This window comes from Medicago sativa, chromosome 8 (assembly GCF_051527215.1).
Source record: "Medicago sativa cultivar Bolivia chromosome 8, Bolivia_mono, whole genome shotgun sequence".
Classification (NCBI taxonomy): domain Eukaryota; kingdom Viridiplantae; phylum Streptophyta; class Magnoliopsida; order Fabales; family Fabaceae; genus Medicago; species Medicago sativa.
In genome coordinates this window covers 91982768-91999662 of record NC_140756.1, presented here as the reverse complement: position 1 = coordinate 91999662, position 16895 = coordinate 91982768, and the positions used below count along the sequence as shown (strand labels likewise).

The 16895-nt window shown below is 33.6% G+C and overlaps 2 protein-coding genes, 2 long non-coding RNA genes and 1 pseudogene across 4 annotated transcripts; 4 read left to right on the top strand and 1 right to left on the bottom strand.

Annotated features, from left to right (window-relative positions):
* Window positions 1-378: 378 nt before the first annotated feature.
* LOC146903304 (F-box protein SKIP1-like) lies at window positions 379-1670 on the top strand. Its single transcript, XM_085737776.1, has 2 exons — window positions 379-767; window positions 1084-1670. Exons 1-2 carry the CDS (start codon window positions 508-510, stop codon window positions 1577-1579), a joined length of 756 nt encoding a protein of 251 aa, XP_085593902.1. The 5' UTR covers window positions 379-507; the 3' UTR covers window positions 1580-1670.
* Window positions 1671-3130: 1460 nt separating this feature from the next.
* Window positions 3131-5086, bottom strand: SKIP1 (SKP1 interacting partner 1). Its single transcript, XM_085737775.1, has 2 exons — window positions 4732-5086; window positions 3131-3970 (listed from the first exon to the last, which is right to left on the bottom strand). Exons 1-2 carry the CDS (start codon window positions 5064-5066, stop codon window positions 3397-3399), a joined length of 909 nt encoding a protein of 302 aa, XP_085593901.1. The 5' UTR covers window positions 5067-5086; the 3' UTR covers window positions 3131-3396.
* Window positions 5087-5725: 639 nt separating this feature from the next.
* Window positions 5726-6582, top strand: LOC146903302 (uncharacterized). Its single transcript, XR_015023550.1, has 3 exons — window positions 5726-5838; window positions 6277-6299; window positions 6445-6582. It is a non-coding gene; the product is annotated as an uncharacterized LOC146903302 (long non-coding RNA).
* Window positions 6583-6683: 101 nt separating this feature from the next.
* Window positions 6684-13008, top strand: LOC146903301 (uncharacterized). Its single transcript, XR_015023549.1, has 11 exons — window positions 6684-7401; window positions 7489-7615; window positions 7857-8069; window positions 8322-8747; window positions 9873-9931; window positions 10368-10473; window positions 10565-11039; window positions 11151-11322; window positions 12408-12480; window positions 12606-12691; window positions 12869-13008. It is a non-coding gene; the product is annotated as an uncharacterized LOC146903301 (long non-coding RNA).
* Window positions 13009-14133: 1125 nt separating this feature from the next.
* LOC146903300 (ethylene-responsive transcription factor 1B pseudogene) lies at window positions 14134-14920 on the top strand (annotated as a pseudogene).
* Window positions 14921-16895: the final 1975 nt, after the last annotated feature.

Sequence of the window (16895 nt, the reverse complement as noted above, 5' to 3'; positions counted from 1 at the left end):
AATGGTGACTTGCTCGAGAGGGCATAGTAGCTAAGATACAGCAATTACTCATATATATCATTATTAGTTGATACTATACTATGGCAGTTCTATGTAAAGAGATAGTTTGGAAATTACTCACATACATATCCATTATGTTTGACCAAAGGAAATGGAAGTTCATATCAAAAAAGGAAAATGCTAGATATCAAGAATGGATTTTCTTGATGAATTCAAGAATGACATGGCAGAATAATCACCCTTATATTTTAATCTTATTTATTAAAGTTTCATAAAAAAAAATATATAACACCCACCACCCCATGATTTCCGGCCAGGCTGAGATTTTATTGGCTAACATTAATTTCGGGACAATTTCTTGATAAAATCTTTCTTGATAAATAGCATTGCTCATCAAAAAAACAAAAGAAATTGGAAGAAAAAGAATCCAAATGGGGAGAGTTATCTCAAGATTGCCTCATCGACATCTTCATTCGACTCAGCGTTGAAGATCAATGGCGCGGTGCAATGCTTGTTTGTAAATCATGGTTCAGTGCCTTTAAGGAAGAACCTTCTCTTCACTCTGTATTCAATCTCGACCCTTACTTCCCCAAACCACTTGAATTACCGATGACCATCCAATTCGAATCACCTCGCTGGTGGACCCTCCAATTTGAGTCCAAGATCGATTCCATGCTTCGATCTATCATTCAGTGGACTCATATCTTCCTCACTCAGATTCGCATTCAACACTGCTCTGATCGCTCTCTCACTTTCGTAGCCCAAAGGTACCAACTTTCTTCAAAGCAAGAACATAAAGTTTTTGACTCTACAATTCTTTTTTAGATCAACTTACTTTTATTGTGAATGTAGTCAAAGTTAAATCACTTTACATTAAACTCACTTTTACTCGGAATCAATTTTATGATACCAATTCATTCATAAAAAAAATAAAAATATATTCAATTGCTAGCGAATATAACACTGGAGCATTTAGCCTATGTGTAATGTGTATGTGGTGACGTACATCATCTGAAGCCTCAAGTTGCTTTGTTTTGCTTTTTTCTTCTTCTATGGTTTGAACATAATTCAACTGTATTTCAGATGTCCAAATCTTGAGGTATTGTCAATCAGAAGCTCCGTTCGCGTTACTGATTATTCTATCTCAATGATTGCTTTTGGATGTCCAAATTTAAGAGAATTGGACATCAGCTATTGTTATCTGATAACTCAAGAGTCATTGGTGGTGATCAGAAGAAATTGCCCCAACCTTAAAGTTCTCAAGAGAAATCGGCTTCATCCAACCCAACACGTAGATGTTGTTCCTGCTCGTTTGCTAAATGTTTCTCCGCAAGATGAAGATTCTGAAGCTGCTGCTATTGCTAATTCTATGCCTCATCTAGAGTGGTTAGAGATTAGATACCCCAAGTTATCTGTTAAAGGCCTCAATTTGATATGTCAAGGGTGTCCTAACCTCGAGTTCTTGGATTTGTCTGGGATTGCTACTGTCAAATTAACTAGTCAAGACATTGACAATGCGTCGTCAAGTTTGTTGCACTTGAAAAACATTAAAAAGCCATGTTTGAACCTAGTATTCTAATAATACTTGATTACTTCTCTTTGTTTTGGCTGCAGCATTACTTCTTATTGTTCTTGAAAATAACAGTGAGTGAGAAGTTCAAAATTGTTCACATTTAGGCTCTTATTGTGTTAAATCAAAATCTTTACATTGTATTAACAGCCTGCTTTTGACTTGTACTATTACTCACACGAGTACCCTAATAGCCCTTACACTTGGCTTCTCATTAAGGTTTCCACAATGTGTATAAATATTGCAAATGATGGATTTTTTCTTGACTCAATCTCTATATACATGGCTGTCAAACTCGATAGCATACATAAACTCGTGAAATTTTCATAGACTTCACTCTAGAGTTGAAAGAGTTTACTTAGTACAAAAATAACGTTTTAAACATCCATCATAACAATATCTAAACACAACTTAATAGCATATGCATGGTAAATATTCAAAATTTTGACTTGGTGATAAAGTAAACCACCATGACAATTAAATATTTTGTAAGCAAATAATAAATTCAACCTACTTCATAGATAGCTCCAGGCCAAACAAAGCAGACAAGACAATAATGCACAAACATAGCATCCCTGTTCAAATTTGATACGCAAAATCACACCATAGGTTCACAGCTTGACAGAGTGAAAGACAAAAGGAGCATAAGACAGTTCAAAACCCATGGACAAATTGACAAATCACAAGGTTCTAAGTTACTAAATTAAAGAGTGGAGGATGAAGGGACTAGGTTCCTCTTGTTGGAGTCGGATTCAAACCAGTAGAGCTAGGTTTTACCTCATCAAAGTTGGGTTCCGTTCACTTTGTTGACCTGTTAGATTCATTGCAAACTAGCGACCGTGGGTTTGTTCGCATTTTCTAGTTCCTAGCTTTTTCATGCTTTAAGCTACAGGGTAGAGACTCAGTACGAAAATATTTCACTTCCTTTGTAGATGGGTTAACATTGAGATGTTACATACAGATGTAGAGTTCAGTGCTACAATTGTGACGCAAATGTGTTGTGCACTACAAAGCCTCATCATTCAAGTGACAAGTGTTGCATTTTTTTTTTTTTTATCATTGTTTAACATAAACAATGATATGATCAACGTGTGAGGGAAAATAACCATCATATCGTATACTCATTCAATCATTTTGGAACTTGCTATTCTATGAATCTACCTGATGTTACCCAAAAATGACTTTGTAAGCACATCATGATCTATTACAATTCTATAAGTTAACTCTGGAGTTTGACAACCATGCTTTCATTGTCTGGATACATCACTTAGTCTACGAAGAAATCAAACGAAGCTGGCTAGCAACCTTAATAAAAAAGTGACCCTGATCTTAAACTTCACAATCACCAGTCGCCTCAATGATACTAGCAAATGATTCAACAACTACCCATTCATTGACAGCCAACTTATGTTCTAGCAGTAGATAAATTCATATAAAAGTCACAACCTGAGGCTTTCTCTATATAAGAAAGATATGAAAAAGTTAAGCATGAAATTTAAGAACTGTAAACAATTTTTATGGAAGATTGCTACCGAGAACATATAAGAAGTAATGCAACAGTCAAAGCAAAGAGAACTAATTGGAATATTATTAGGTAAATCCATTATGGACTTGAGACAATGATCTTTTACACATATACATTACAGATACAAGGAAAACAAACAACATAGAATATGAATTACAAAGACAAAGATCACAACTTCTATAAGATATGTTTGTGTCGATCAATAACCATAGAAATGCAATTAAGATCTGCAGGGACTAGTAGAAAGAAGATGGGGTGGTGGACTCACACTATTCATATTGGATAATCTTCTTATTAACGGTCAGATTCTGAAAACATCGGTTTGAAACCTCTCATCATATAGTCTCCAATGTCCATACCTTTCAGTGTGAAAGACAGACCTTGGAATGTAGAAATTTGGCTTTTTAATGTCTTTCAAATGTGACAAACTGGACGATGCATTTGCAATGTCTCGACTAGTTAAGTTAGCACACCCAGACAAATCCAAGAACTCGAGGTTAGGACACCCCTGACATATTGAATTGAGGCCTTTCGCTGTAAACTTGGAGAACCTAATCTCTAGGCACTCTAGATGAGGCATAGAATTAGCAATAGCGGCAGCTTCAGAATCTCCATCTTGCGGACAAGCATTTAGATAATCATCAGGAACAATCCCTACGTGTTGGGATGGATCAAGCCAATTCATAAAATTTCTCTTGAGAACTTTAAGTTTGGAGCAATTTCTTCCAATCAGCACCAATGACTCATGAGTTATTTCATAACAATAGCTGATGTCCAATTCCCTTAAATTTGGACATGCAATAGCAATCTTAGAGATAGAATCATCAGTAACACGAGGGCAGCTTCTGATTGACAACACCTCAAGATTTGGACATCTGAAATACAGTTGAATTATTTAAGTTCAAACCAACCCAAAACCGAAAAAACAAAACAAAGCAGCGTGAAGCTTCAGATGATTTACATCACTTCATACATGCTAAATGTTCCAGTATTATACCTGTTTGGATTAGCTTATTTGAGCTTAGCTACTGGCATAAGTTTTGTGAGACTGCTTGGGAGAACTTAGGAAAACAGCTTGTGACAATTTTCATAAGCTTTTTTCAAGTTATTTTCATAAGTTCTCCAATATAGCTTATAAAAGCAACTTATGACATATATAAAAACAATTTAGTCTTATTTTATCTTTTGCTACAAAAGTAGCTTATGCAAGCTTATACATAAGTGCTTATCATTATAAGTGCTTGTGCTATAAGCTGCAAATAAGCTGTTCATCTAAACAAGCCCTATATTCGCAATTCATAAAGAATTCTTTTGAATGAACTCGTTCAAAAGAACTCATTTTTAAAAATACAGCCGATTCAAAACAAACAAAAAAATTAAAAATACAAAAAAAGAAAGAAAAAAAAATCATTTTTCTTAATCTATAACCTTATATTTGGATACATTCAAACATATCAAAATCAATTCCACCTCAAAATGATTCAATTTTGCCTCCTCCAAATCAAAACAAAACAAAACAAAGCATACAGTTATAATGCTATGAAAGGGAACCCAATTTGAGAGTGAAAATCTATTAATTAAAAATAAATTGCAGACCCAATAATTTCTAAGTTGAAATTTGGAAGAAAGTTTGAACCTTTGAGCAACAAGAGCGAGAGAGCGATCAGAGCAGTGTCGAATACGAATCTGGGTGAGGAAGATGTGAGTCCATTGAACGATAGAACGAAGCATGGAATCAATTTGAGATTCGAATTGGAGGGTCCACCAGCGAGGTGATTCGAGTGGTTTGTCGAAGTAAGGATCGAGATTGAATACAGAGTGAAGAGATGGTTCTTCCTTGAAGGCGTTGAACCATGATTTGCAAACAAGCATCGCACCGCGCCATTGATCTTCAAAGCTCAGTCGAGATAGGATGTTGATGAGGCACTCACGAGTCAACTCGCCCCACTCGGCTTCGCTTTCTTCTTCCATTTTCGTTCCTTCTATTGTTTGGATTTAGACGGAACTGCGTCCCTTGTAATAGATAATCTATCTACTAAACTAAGTGCCCCTTTGGTTCAGCTTTGAATATAATTGATTCTAAGAGAATTGATTCTGATAGAATTGATTCTGACAGAATTGATTCTGAGAGAATTGATTTATGTTTGGATACAATTATGTAGAATTGATTAAACAAAATGATTTATGTTTGGATGCAATTATGTAGAATTGTTTTTGAATGTATAATTACTAAAATAGACATAGCTAAAGGAGAATTGATAAAGAATGAGAATTGATAAAGGGCAATAAAGTAAAATAACATGTTGTAATAATAAAATATACAAACCTATACACGTTGTTCAAGGAGAATTGATTCTAGAAAAGCTAGAAGCTAGGATTTGTAGCTTCATGGAGAATTGCTTTTGGAGGATAAAAGCAATTCTAAAAAGCTGAACCAAACACGTTGTTTTTGGCTAGAATTGCTTTTGGCACCGTAGAGAATTGATTTTGGGCTAGAATTGCTTCTCAAAGCCAAACCAAACAGGCCCTAAATAGGACAATCTTTGTCCGTACTTTTGACAATTTTGCCCTTGTGAGGGTATTTTTGTAAATTAGTAAATGCCTCTTGTGCCCTATATATATATTGAGTGGTATGAAATTCCCACTACTTCATTTCATTGTGTTCCAATTCCAATTCCAACTATCAGAGCTATCTCGGTTTCTTTTCTTCTTCCAGAGAACGTGTTGTTCTTTTTATTGCAAGGTATCGTTCTGCTCATACCATCGAATGAAATTGAAATCGATTAAGTGTAAAAGATGATTAATTTGGTCTATTTTTTTGTTTGCTTCATTTGTTTGCTTTCTGATCTATTGCATGTTTCAATCTTTGTTATTCTACATTTATGTTGGGTTTTATTTGGTCTTTGGTAGTTTTTTGATTGTGTTCTAGGATGATCAGATGCTTTTTTGGTGTTTTATGTTTTCTTTGTGTGATGCATGTCCGATTGCATGTTGGTAATTGCATGTTGGTAATTTTCCATTTTTAGAATTTGGTCTTTGGTTGCATGTTTTCAAAAAGGGTTTTTCGATTGTTGTCTAGGATGATTAGATGCTTCTTTGCTGTTATATGTGTTCTCTGTGTGATGCATGTCCGATTGCATGTTGAGTTTGTGCTGAGCATGTTTTTTATCATCTTGTGCAGGTTTCTTGCTCATCAAGCATAAGGTTGTGTGATTGTGGGAGTTGGTGCTGTTTATGTCAATTATTTGTTGTTATTTTGTTCTGTTTTTGTGTTTTGTTGGTTTTTTGTGCTTTGGTTATGTTCTAACTTTGGTTATGTTCTAACTCTGTTTTTTATGTTCTTCTTCAGGTTTCTTTTCCATCAAGTTTAAAGGTTTGTGTGATTCTGGTAGTTGATGTTGTTTATATCAATTATTTCTTGCTATTTTGTTTTGTTTTTGTGTGATTTTGCTCTGTTTGTGTTGTTTAAATTGAGCCCTTGGTAAATTAGGTGTTAAGTCAAGATTGATTTATATGTTTTTGGGTCTGTGTTTGAGACAATTGCAAAATCTTGAGACAAAAGTAATAAGCTGTGATTAAGCTATTTTGGAAAATCTGTTGATATGTGAGATTGTGATATAAAATAGTGGATAAAAAGATTTTAAGGCATTTGAAAGATTAGAGTATGTGATCAATTGATGTTAAAGATGGTCATGGATATTGTTTGCTTGATAACTAAGTAATTTTAAAAATTTGGTTGTTGTTTGTGTTATTTTTGTTTGTTAATTTCTTTGTGTGAATATTCTTGTTGATTTACCACTGCTATAGCTGTTGATTCAAGTAAGTGTTTTTATGTAAGTTTGTTTGGTTTTCTGGCTTTGTTGTATATATAGAGTATAAAGCTAAATGTTGGAGTTAAAGTCTGCATAATAAGGATTCTGGATGTTGTGTCTAAGGTGTTAAAAACTGATATAGTTTGTTGATGCATAATTTGGGTGAAAGATATTGTTTGTCTCAGAATGAGGTTATAATGATAGTGTTTGATACAAAATTTGGGTGAAAGATAGTGTTTGGGTGAATTATTGGTGGTAAATAACCTGAAATTCTAATATCTTGATCTCAAGTAAAAGTTTCTTTGATCTCAACTTCTGCTTTGGCAAATGGTCTCAGCCAGATTATAAGAACTAAAAGCTTCTTTTATCAAACTACGAAAATGCATGCACTGAGCTTAAGGATAAGGTAGAGCATTATCATGTCCTAGAAGAAAAATTAAAGGACAAAGAGGCAGAGATTTCATCAATGCACAGTGCTTCGTTGGAAAAAGAAGGTATAAATTTACATAAAATTCCTCGTCCATTTTGTTTCATAAACATTTATAGAACATTTGAGTCAATATTGTTTTTTAACTTTGTAGGAAGCTGTGGCTGTTGGAAGAACATTTGTTGCTATGAAAGACTATTCACTAGATGGTAACAGAGAAATGGTGGCACCAGGAACAATGAACATTGTTGGTTCTTTGACATCTTGCTATGTGGCTATAGGTACCAGAGAGGTCTTATTTTCATATGCTCTTCAGGATAGCATATGAAAACAAGTTGACATTATTATATCCTTTGTTATAGAAATAGCTTATTTTTTTGGCTTCAATCAATCATCTTTTTATTTTGGCTTCAATACATGATCCTCTACTTTTGCTGATTCACGATTTTTGTTCCCTTAGTTTCATGGTTTTCAACTATTATTAGAGTTATCTTGATGAGTGTTTCTGATTATTTTTTTCAGGATCATTTTCTCGCTCCGCTGTGAACTATATGTTTGGTTGTAAAACTGTTGTATCAACATAATTATGGCCATAGTGTTGTTAACTCTATTAGTGATTATACCACTATTCAAGTACACTCCAAATGCAGTGCTTGCCTCAATTGTTATAGCTGCGGTGATGAGCCTGTTCGACTATAGTGGTCAAGGGTGTTGGAGCAATTAATTAGTTGGTTGGTTAGTTTGTTATGTGATCAATTTTTTTTAGTTTGGTGCACACATTTCTGACATCTTGCTAAACCTTGAGAGATGAGAATTAAATTTGAGATTCTTTGAGAGAGAAATATACCAAGAAATACAATGAGATAGCTGGTTAGAACAACTAACTCCCAAATGGGCCCTAAGTAATTCAATGAGATAGCCAGTTAGAACAACTAAATCTTATCTAATGTAACTGATAGGTAACTAACTTTTGCATCTCTGATATAGGTTGCTGGTTGCGAGGAAAGTGTTGAGGCATTTAAGAATGTTTCTGGTGTTGGAGTGCTGGCGGATCTACTAGATCTTGCTACTGGTTCGAGTACGAGGACGAGGGAAAATGCAGTGTCGGCATTGCTTAATCTTGTGAGATATGGTGGAGATGTGGTGGCTGGAGATGTAAGAGACGTGTTGGCGTTTGGTGCCATGGATGGAATTGCTGATGTTAAAGATTAAGGAAGTGTTAAGGGGCAGAGTAAGGCTTTTGAGTTGATGAGAGTGATGGTTGGTGATGTTCGTAGTCACGGTGATGTTCGTAATCATGGTAATGTTGTTTTGAATAGTGGTTCGTCGTTCGGTTCTTTGATGAATGAAGATAGTGGTACGTCGTTTTGAATGGTGGTTCGTCGTTTGGTTCTTTGATGAATGAAAATAGAGGTACGTTGATTTGAATAGTGGTTCATCGTTTTGGTCTATTGGTGAAATGAGTTTTAGGTTGGCAGATCATGTACAAAAATAGATTAGAATTTTGTTGTTGCTGTTATTGTTAATGATATGTTGTTATGATTCTATTGATTTTTATGTTATGATATGAGAAATACCATGATATGTTGTACATTCTAACAAAGAAAACGCTCATTAATTGAAAAGGTTATTCTTCTTCTGGTGTGTAGAGTGCTTTTGATTTGAAGTTGGGTTTATAATCTGTGAAAGATTCAAGCTATAAATCAAAGAAGTAGTGAATGAATAGTTATGAATTATTTGTGTTTATGAGATCATTGCTTGCAACTTTTAAATGAAATGATGGATATTCAGTCAACTGAATAATTGTTGATCACAGAAACAGAACATTGCAACCAGTTGCTACTTATTTTATCCGTAAGTTATTTTTATTTTAGTGAAACTAAGCAAGATTCGAATTCCCATTAGTGAAATCCTACAAGGTACTATGCTATCACTAGGACATTTGCAATTAATTAGTGAAACTGAGTGATTTTATATAGCTTTGCTAAAATTAGTGATTTTGTAAGTATCGGTGCCCATTCACACATGCACTGAATAATAGATGTAGGGGGTGTTCATAAACTGTTTTAGAGACACTTGAACACAATCCAATTTAACAATATAATTTCAACTTATTTGCTTCTAAAAAAATGGGTTTGATTCTCACACTCAAACTCATGCAATATCCTTCAAATATGATTGACTAGCTGAAGGCTATTACTTCTCACAACTTCAATTCCTTGGAAGCTTATCACAAGGATAACTGAGTTCATACAGAGCTCCACATTCTGGAACTCCTTACCCTCACATTGCATGAATAGCAGTCCACAACACAGTCACAATTAGGACAAAGTTACTATAGTATTACTATTACACAACTAAAGGGACAATTTTTTTCTGTCCCATATTGCTATTTAATGAAACTATAAATAGTCTTTTTGGTTAGTTTCTTTTTGGTAAATCTTGCACATTTTCTAAATAGATATAAAAATGTGGCATCGTAATTGGATTTGTTTTAGGTTTTTTTTGTTGAATATTTGGGTTTTGTTTGTGTTTCAGTACCATCCAAAGGAAGAGATTGTGGGGTGCAGTTTCACTTGATCAATGAGGCTTATGATGTGAGTTTTCCTAAAATTTCACTAAACTATCCTTAATTTTCATTGCATAGTTAATTTAATTGTTATAATTGTTTGGGTTGATTACTATTTTTAGATCCTTAAATATATGGATATTGATTGATATTGGAGATTTAAGATCAATTGGTTCACATTTGATCTTTACTAAATAGTAACTTTAGTAAAGATGAGTGCAATTTGTGAAGGTTAACATCCTATTTTTAATGTTGTTCTTTTAGTGATATCTGATGCCTCACCCTTTCCTTTTCAGCTAGGAATATTTGGAGCATTTTTTGCTTCTATACCTTTCAACCAGAAAAAATTGATTCTTTCCATTCAAATAACTAGATGTTGGGAACTGTTGGATCTCTATGACATTACTCGAGCACTCCTAATGACTGCTAACAATTTTACAACTATGCTTTGATTTATTTGACAGGTTACAAGAGTAGCAAAAATTACTAGGAGTTATGAACATTTCGAGCTTATGCCAAAGTCGTAATTCTACCGACACCACACGTACTTTCATCGTGAGCCGAGCAAAGGTCTCCCTAAATGAATGTAGTTGTATGTAAAGAACAAAAGCACATAATGTTTTTGCCTACAGGGTTTTTATTGACTAAATTATTTTACTAGGTGGTATAAGTGCGCATGTGCGGGCTTGACAGTGTTGGGTGTTTATATGACAGATTGACAGTGTTAGATGACGTCGCAACGGATTGGAAACACATCACCGGATACAAAACTGAATACCGTTGAATGTCTTTCAATTTGGAAGAAAAATTTACAATGTTATTTATGAACAATGCCTGTGCATGTGATTCTACTCCATTTTACATTACCTCACACCTTTAATAATCTGAGCAATTTTATGCAGGGTTCTCGCTGCAGCTGCTAAGATATCTGGACAAGATAATAGAGGTATATTGCAATGGTGTTGGAATCCGAGAGAATGCTTGAATAGGAGGTGATGGCTGGTGCCTTGTGGAGAGGACTGTTTTGGTTGCTGCTATGAGGTATTTAAATTTATTTGCAGAATCGAGTGAAAGAAGTTTACGTGCTCCAACGGCTACTTTAGTGATTGATTTGTCTGCCATGGAGTTGTTAGCAAGTAAGTTTTGTGGTTCTAAATTTGTTTTGTTAATTTTGTTTCATTCCTTTAGTTCTAAATTTTTAGCGATTCTTAGTTTATGCAATCTCTTTTATGTGTATGTTGTTGCAGATTGGTTATACTGTTTGTGCATATAAGATGGCATAGCAAAAAGATTTATCCAGCATCATAGCCATAATTGTCACGGCTCTGAATAGTCTGCTTTCATTTTCTACTTGTGTTGCATAAAAGTGTAGATGCCTATAAATCATGATCATGTTGCTGCACTCTCTGAACTAATCAGGTGTAAGACTGTTCTTAAATTTAAGTGTAGAATCAGGTGTTTTCAATTTTTGGTAAATATGAGATAAACTACTTGCCCATTTACATGTATGCTGCTCTTTTGAAGTTTTGCCATACTAATTTCCATTTTTCAAGCTGAGTTCACTGTGAGTTGGTTACTTGCAGATCAAGTCATCATAGAGCTGTTATGTCTAAATTTCTGATGTTTTATAATTTGAGTTTTGCTTGGTGTTTTAGAATTTTTAGATGCCTAGGTAACCATTGGTAAATAATTTTCGTTGATACATGAGTATATTGTTAAACTAAGTCCAACAAATTACACTAATGATTGTTCATGGAAGGGTTTGCATAAGACAAGTGTGATGACTACACTAGCACTCAATCCATTTGTGCGGTTCCTGTAAACAAATTAGTGTAAACATCATATATTGGTCATGGATAGTATTTTTGGATCTTTTTATCATATAAAAGGAAGCCTATTTCATTTTATTATACATTATCAAAGCCTATTTCATTTTATTATATATTATCAAATATAAGTTAAGTGTAGTTTTAGGATATGTGTTCAAAATTGTTTGCGAATGTCAGTGAGGTTAGTATGTTATAGTATTGTTAAGTTGAAGCTATAATTCTATAGCATGGATGGTTTTTAACTAATATCTATTGTTTCCGCGACATGCTATTCAGTATAAAATATGGTCAAATAATGGCTATAACTTAAATAGGGTGCAGACTTGATGGTTTTCAAGTTCTGGTAATAGTATGGCTATATTAGTTTTTCATGTTGGTACCTATTTGGTTCTTGAATTATTTTTGTATAAACGATTTATTGGACCATGTTAAAATAATATTTCTTCTTCAGCTATAACATCTGTTTTGCTGACAGTAGATTATAACATCATCAACCCACCAGCAGTTGATCTTCATTGTTTTTAATTGTTAATCTTTTGTTCCTACCCTTTAAGCTGGGCTAGAAATTGAAATTTGTTGATGATTGTTGTATTACCTTTCATTCATAAGGTTCGACAATGAAATATGAAGTAACAATGTTGCCATTGTCTATGTTTTGGTGGATGTTTATGAAAGACTTGTCCGGAGTGGGAAGAAGCCAAGTTTTCTTCAGTTACTTGCCACACAGACCGTTAGTGCTATTTGGCATGTGAGTAAAATTTATCTGCATTTTAAGTTGATCGCTATTTTATTCTTCTCTCTATCACTACTATATTTGCTTTATACATGATTTTTGCTTCAACTTATTCGCTATCTTCGCGAATGCATTTGTAGTTTCTTTGGAAAAACTAACAAGGGAACGGGTTGCTAATTTTGCTTACACACTTTTGGTTCTAATTTATTCCTGTGTCGGCTTCATGGTTTGTTCTCTCTCTCTCTCTCTCTCTCTCTCTCTCTCTCTCTCTCTCACACACACACACACACACACTAACACTAACAAATTCACACTCAAAAGTCCAATTTGTATGCTCAGATTTACAAGAATTCAGAGATTTTTTACAAGTTTTCTATCTTTTTCGTGTGGTGTGTTTGAATAGGTATGAAGTCTGCATGAAACTCTTGCCTCATATGGAAACGTGTATTTTACTGGAACCGTTGTACCTATTGTTATCATCCTTCTTGGTAAAGTGATCAAACCTGGAAGGCCTGCCAGATCGAAAACTCGAAAGGAACAGTGAGGTTAATAGTGCAATCGTTCTCTTTGGAGTTTTTGAAATCAAATTAAGTGGGAGAGAGGCTGGATCTTTAGTTTCAAATTATATGACTGTGCTAACACCTTCCTTTCCCTCTTTCTTTTCACTTTCAATTGATCAAAACAATTATGTTTCACAACTGCAGGAGGAAGCAAAAGCAGTTGGCCAGCTTCGTAACCAATGATTGGCAAACTTGCTTGGTTGTTGTTGTGAAGGAGATGGGGGTTATTTTATTTTGAAGGCGCTTAAACCAATCAGGTCGGACCAATTTGATGGGACCCTCAAAATCAAGTAAGGAACAATGATGAGAATAAGAGAAAGATTGGCAGAATATATGCCAAATGAAACTGTTGCAAAACACCTTTTCCATTGTAAGTGCTCCTTTCATTTTTCTATTGACAGCAGAAAGGTTGCTATGACAGCATATGCATAAAACTAGGCATAAACTGGGCGTATTCATAATACATCAAATCATGGTCAACAGTTAGATTTGTGAAATATGTAAAATTAGTGTAAATTCTGTGTGTCTATAATGAGATCACACACCTTTTATTTATAATGGTTTTACAATAAATAAATTGAATGCATCAGTTCTATTGCAACCTGCTTAGGTTACCTCTCTAATTTTTCTGCAGATGATGATTACATATCAGGAGAAATGTGAACACTGATTCAAGAGCCTTGATGGAGTTCAAAGCTGGAGTAAGGAATAAAATGAATCAAGTATGATAATTGATTCTGAATTGCTGCAAGCCGATTAATCACCATATGATCAGCTTCCGACGTACATAGCATAATAAAGTATTTGTAAGCTTTCTTTCAACAATTTACTTTATTTATCTGCAAAGCTAAATCCAAGATACTTGCACAACGACTTTTATGTTTCATAATAATTATTTGACAATAAAAATGAGTTTTGTGAGTGTAAATAAGAATATTTGACTTTATAATTTGAAGTACTTGATCCGATTGTTGTTTTATTACTTTATAATTTGAAGTACTTGATCCGATTATTGTTTCTTGTTTCATTGTCAAAAATTCAGATGGTTAGGTGTTTGATTACAATGCTAAATATGCAATATTGTTTGTGTGGTTTTCTTTCCTTTGATATGATTGATTTCTCATCGAGTTCGCAGACAACAATTACCGAAAATGAGCCAAAACAATTGATGTTGAAGTCATCATCATCTGAAGCAAAGGAAGTGTTGCAGAATAATAATTAGATGAATCAAAAGTCTTCATATATAGGTGTGAGAAAAAGACCTAGGGGAAAATATGCAGCAGAGATCAGAGACACAACAAGAAGAGGAAGAAGGGTTTGGCTTGGAACATTTGATAGTGTTGAGGATGCTGCTTTGGCTTACGATCAAGCTGCATTTTCAATGAGAGGTAATAATGTTGTGCTCAATTTTTCTGTTCAAAGGGTCAAAGGATCTTTGCAAGAGATTCAATATGATTGCAGAGGGGTTTTCACCTGAACTTGCACTCAAGGAGAGACACTGTGAACAAAGAAAGATGTTATCCAAAGGTGTAAATAATAAAGCAGGGAAACAAGATCAATCAGAGGGATCAAGTGTCTTGGTGTTAGAAGACTTGGGAGTTTAATATCTTGAGCAACTTCTAACAATATCTGATAATCAAAGTACAAGCAGCAGCAACTTACGATCAAGTTGTATGTAATTTTTATTACTTCTTTTTAATTGATTCAGTAATTCTTTTTACTTGAACTAATATTATTACTTATGAAGAACTATCCATTGTAATTTGTATTTAGGGATTAAAATAGGTGAGATTCCTTCCAAAAAAAAAAATGGGTGAGATTGCTTGACAAAGCCTATAGATCAACATATCAGGATACTACTCTCTACGATAGTGTATTTTCAGTTAGATTTTCAAGTTGGATAGTGTATTTTCAGTCTTCTACTCTACGATAATATACAAACACCTGATTTTTTTAGTCCATTAATCTGTTAATCCAACAAGATAATAGTTGTAAACACGTCTTTTGTTCAGAATTCAATTAAATTACTTGACAAACCTCACCCACAATTCAAACTCAAAATTCAAACAATATAGATAATAAAAAAAAATATTGCTGACAGGAGGAATGCTGAGAAATCTTTGGGGTGGTGAATGGTCTGACTTCGTCATAGACTGCGACTTACAAGAGGGTGACAAGTTGATCTTTGATTTGGAAGATCCACCAACCAAAATGTATGTCAGACACATCCGCGGCCAGTAAACAACGAAAGGTGGTGGTTACTTTTGGAATTGAAGACGATGAGGCCATTTTGGATATTTAACTTTGTAATCCATCAAACACAACTACTTTAGAATCTATGTTGTATAACTTTTGTTTTGGTTTCGTTTATGGTAGACCTATCTAGGATTTGATATGTTATGGATCATGGTTTTTTATATTTATATGCATGTAATATCTATATTTGGAATCAGTTTACTTTTAAGCGTATTAACAAATATGTATTTGCCAACAAAATTATCCGAAAAAAAAAAAAAAAAGCAATCCACCCCGTGCGAAGCACAGGTTTGTAACTAGTTTTTAGATTAAAAAAAAAATTCTCTATCCACTTTAATTTGGCCCTACAAAAAATTATAATTTGAGTTTTATGCTCTTAAAACATTTTTAATAAGATAAATTAAAATGAGTAAACTATATTTCATGAGGTTGACTCTTTTTTTTTTTTTTAAGAAGATTTTATGGGGGTAAATTGTCAGTTGGATTTAATCATTTCGTAGTTAATTTATGTAGTTTTTACTTTAACAATGATTTTATATAAAGAACTCAAATTTGATCCAACAAGTTTATATTTTTATTTGTAATTAGTTTTGATTTAAAATTAAAATTAATATTAATTATCAAAGTTGTAAAAAAAATTAATAAATTACATAACCAAATTGTAAATAATAATAAATATTAAAATTAAAAATGATACAAAATACACAAAATAATATATAAAAAACTACATTTTCAATGGAATAAAATATAATACAAAATTTAATGTTTGTGATTTGTTTATCAATGTTTGAAAAAAAAATTAAGTTGATTCTATATTAGAAGCAAACTAATTTGAGTTCATCATTTGACATGTCATGCTTATTTGATTCTATAATTAACTAATAGTTGTCACATCAATAAACAAGTTATATTCGAGTAAGGATCATTTTCATTTATATAAATAAATAGAGAATGTCATTTAGAAAGAGATACATACAAAAAAAAATTGTGGATTCTACCATTGAGTGGGTTCTATTGTCATTAATTATTATTTTTACTTTTTATGTGTTTTTATCTCTTCAAATGAAACAAATGAAAATGGACATAAATTAAGAAGATAACTCGTCAAATCCCTTTAGAAGTTGAGGGTGTGTTTATTGAGGTGATAGGTTATCAGGTAACTTGCTAAGAAGATAAAGCCTAAGAGTGTGTTTGCGATGTAGATATTCACGGTATTGTAATGAAATTGGAGAAAGGTGGTGATGAAAAATTGTGAATTATATAGAATCAGCTGACGAGGAGAGGAAGGGTTTCACTGTTATATTTTGTTTTTACCAACAGTCAACACGTATGAAGATATTGGGTTGAAGGGGAAAATGGAAAGATGATCCACTGTCATATGGTAACAAGTAAAAATAGTTCGGTCATTAGAGGAGGAATGCATGTGTCCTGCATGGCTTCAAGAGCACAAACATGTTGTTGACTATTATATGTTGAAGAACATGAACATCGATTCAAAATCAGCATTATATGTCAGCATAACGAGGGCTTGGGAAAAACCATTGAGATCAAAGATGAGGATGTTGACTTTATACGACACAAATTCAACAGCACTCCAATTATACTCTTTAGTCT

What these genes read in the sequence shown, in the direction of transcription:
- LOC146903304 (XM_085737776.1), top strand. Translation starts at nt 508, where the DNA reads ATGCTTGTTTGTAAATCATGGTTCAGTGCCTTTAAGGAAGAACCTTCT. An exon ending in CTCACTTTCGTAGCCCAAAG is followed by an intron (nt 768 to 1,083) that starts GTACCAACTTTC and finishes ACTGTATTTCAG; the next exon opens with ATGTCCAAATCTTGAGGTAT.
- SKIP1 (XM_085737775.1), bottom strand. Translation starts at nt 5,066, where the DNA reads ATGGAAGAAGAAAGCGAAGCCGAGTGGGGCGAGTTGACTCGTGAGTGC. An exon ending in CTCGCTCTTGTTGCTCAAAG is followed by an intron (nt 3,971 to 4,731) that starts GTTCAAACTTTC and finishes ACTGTATTTCAG; the next exon opens with ATGTCCAAATCTTGAGGTGT.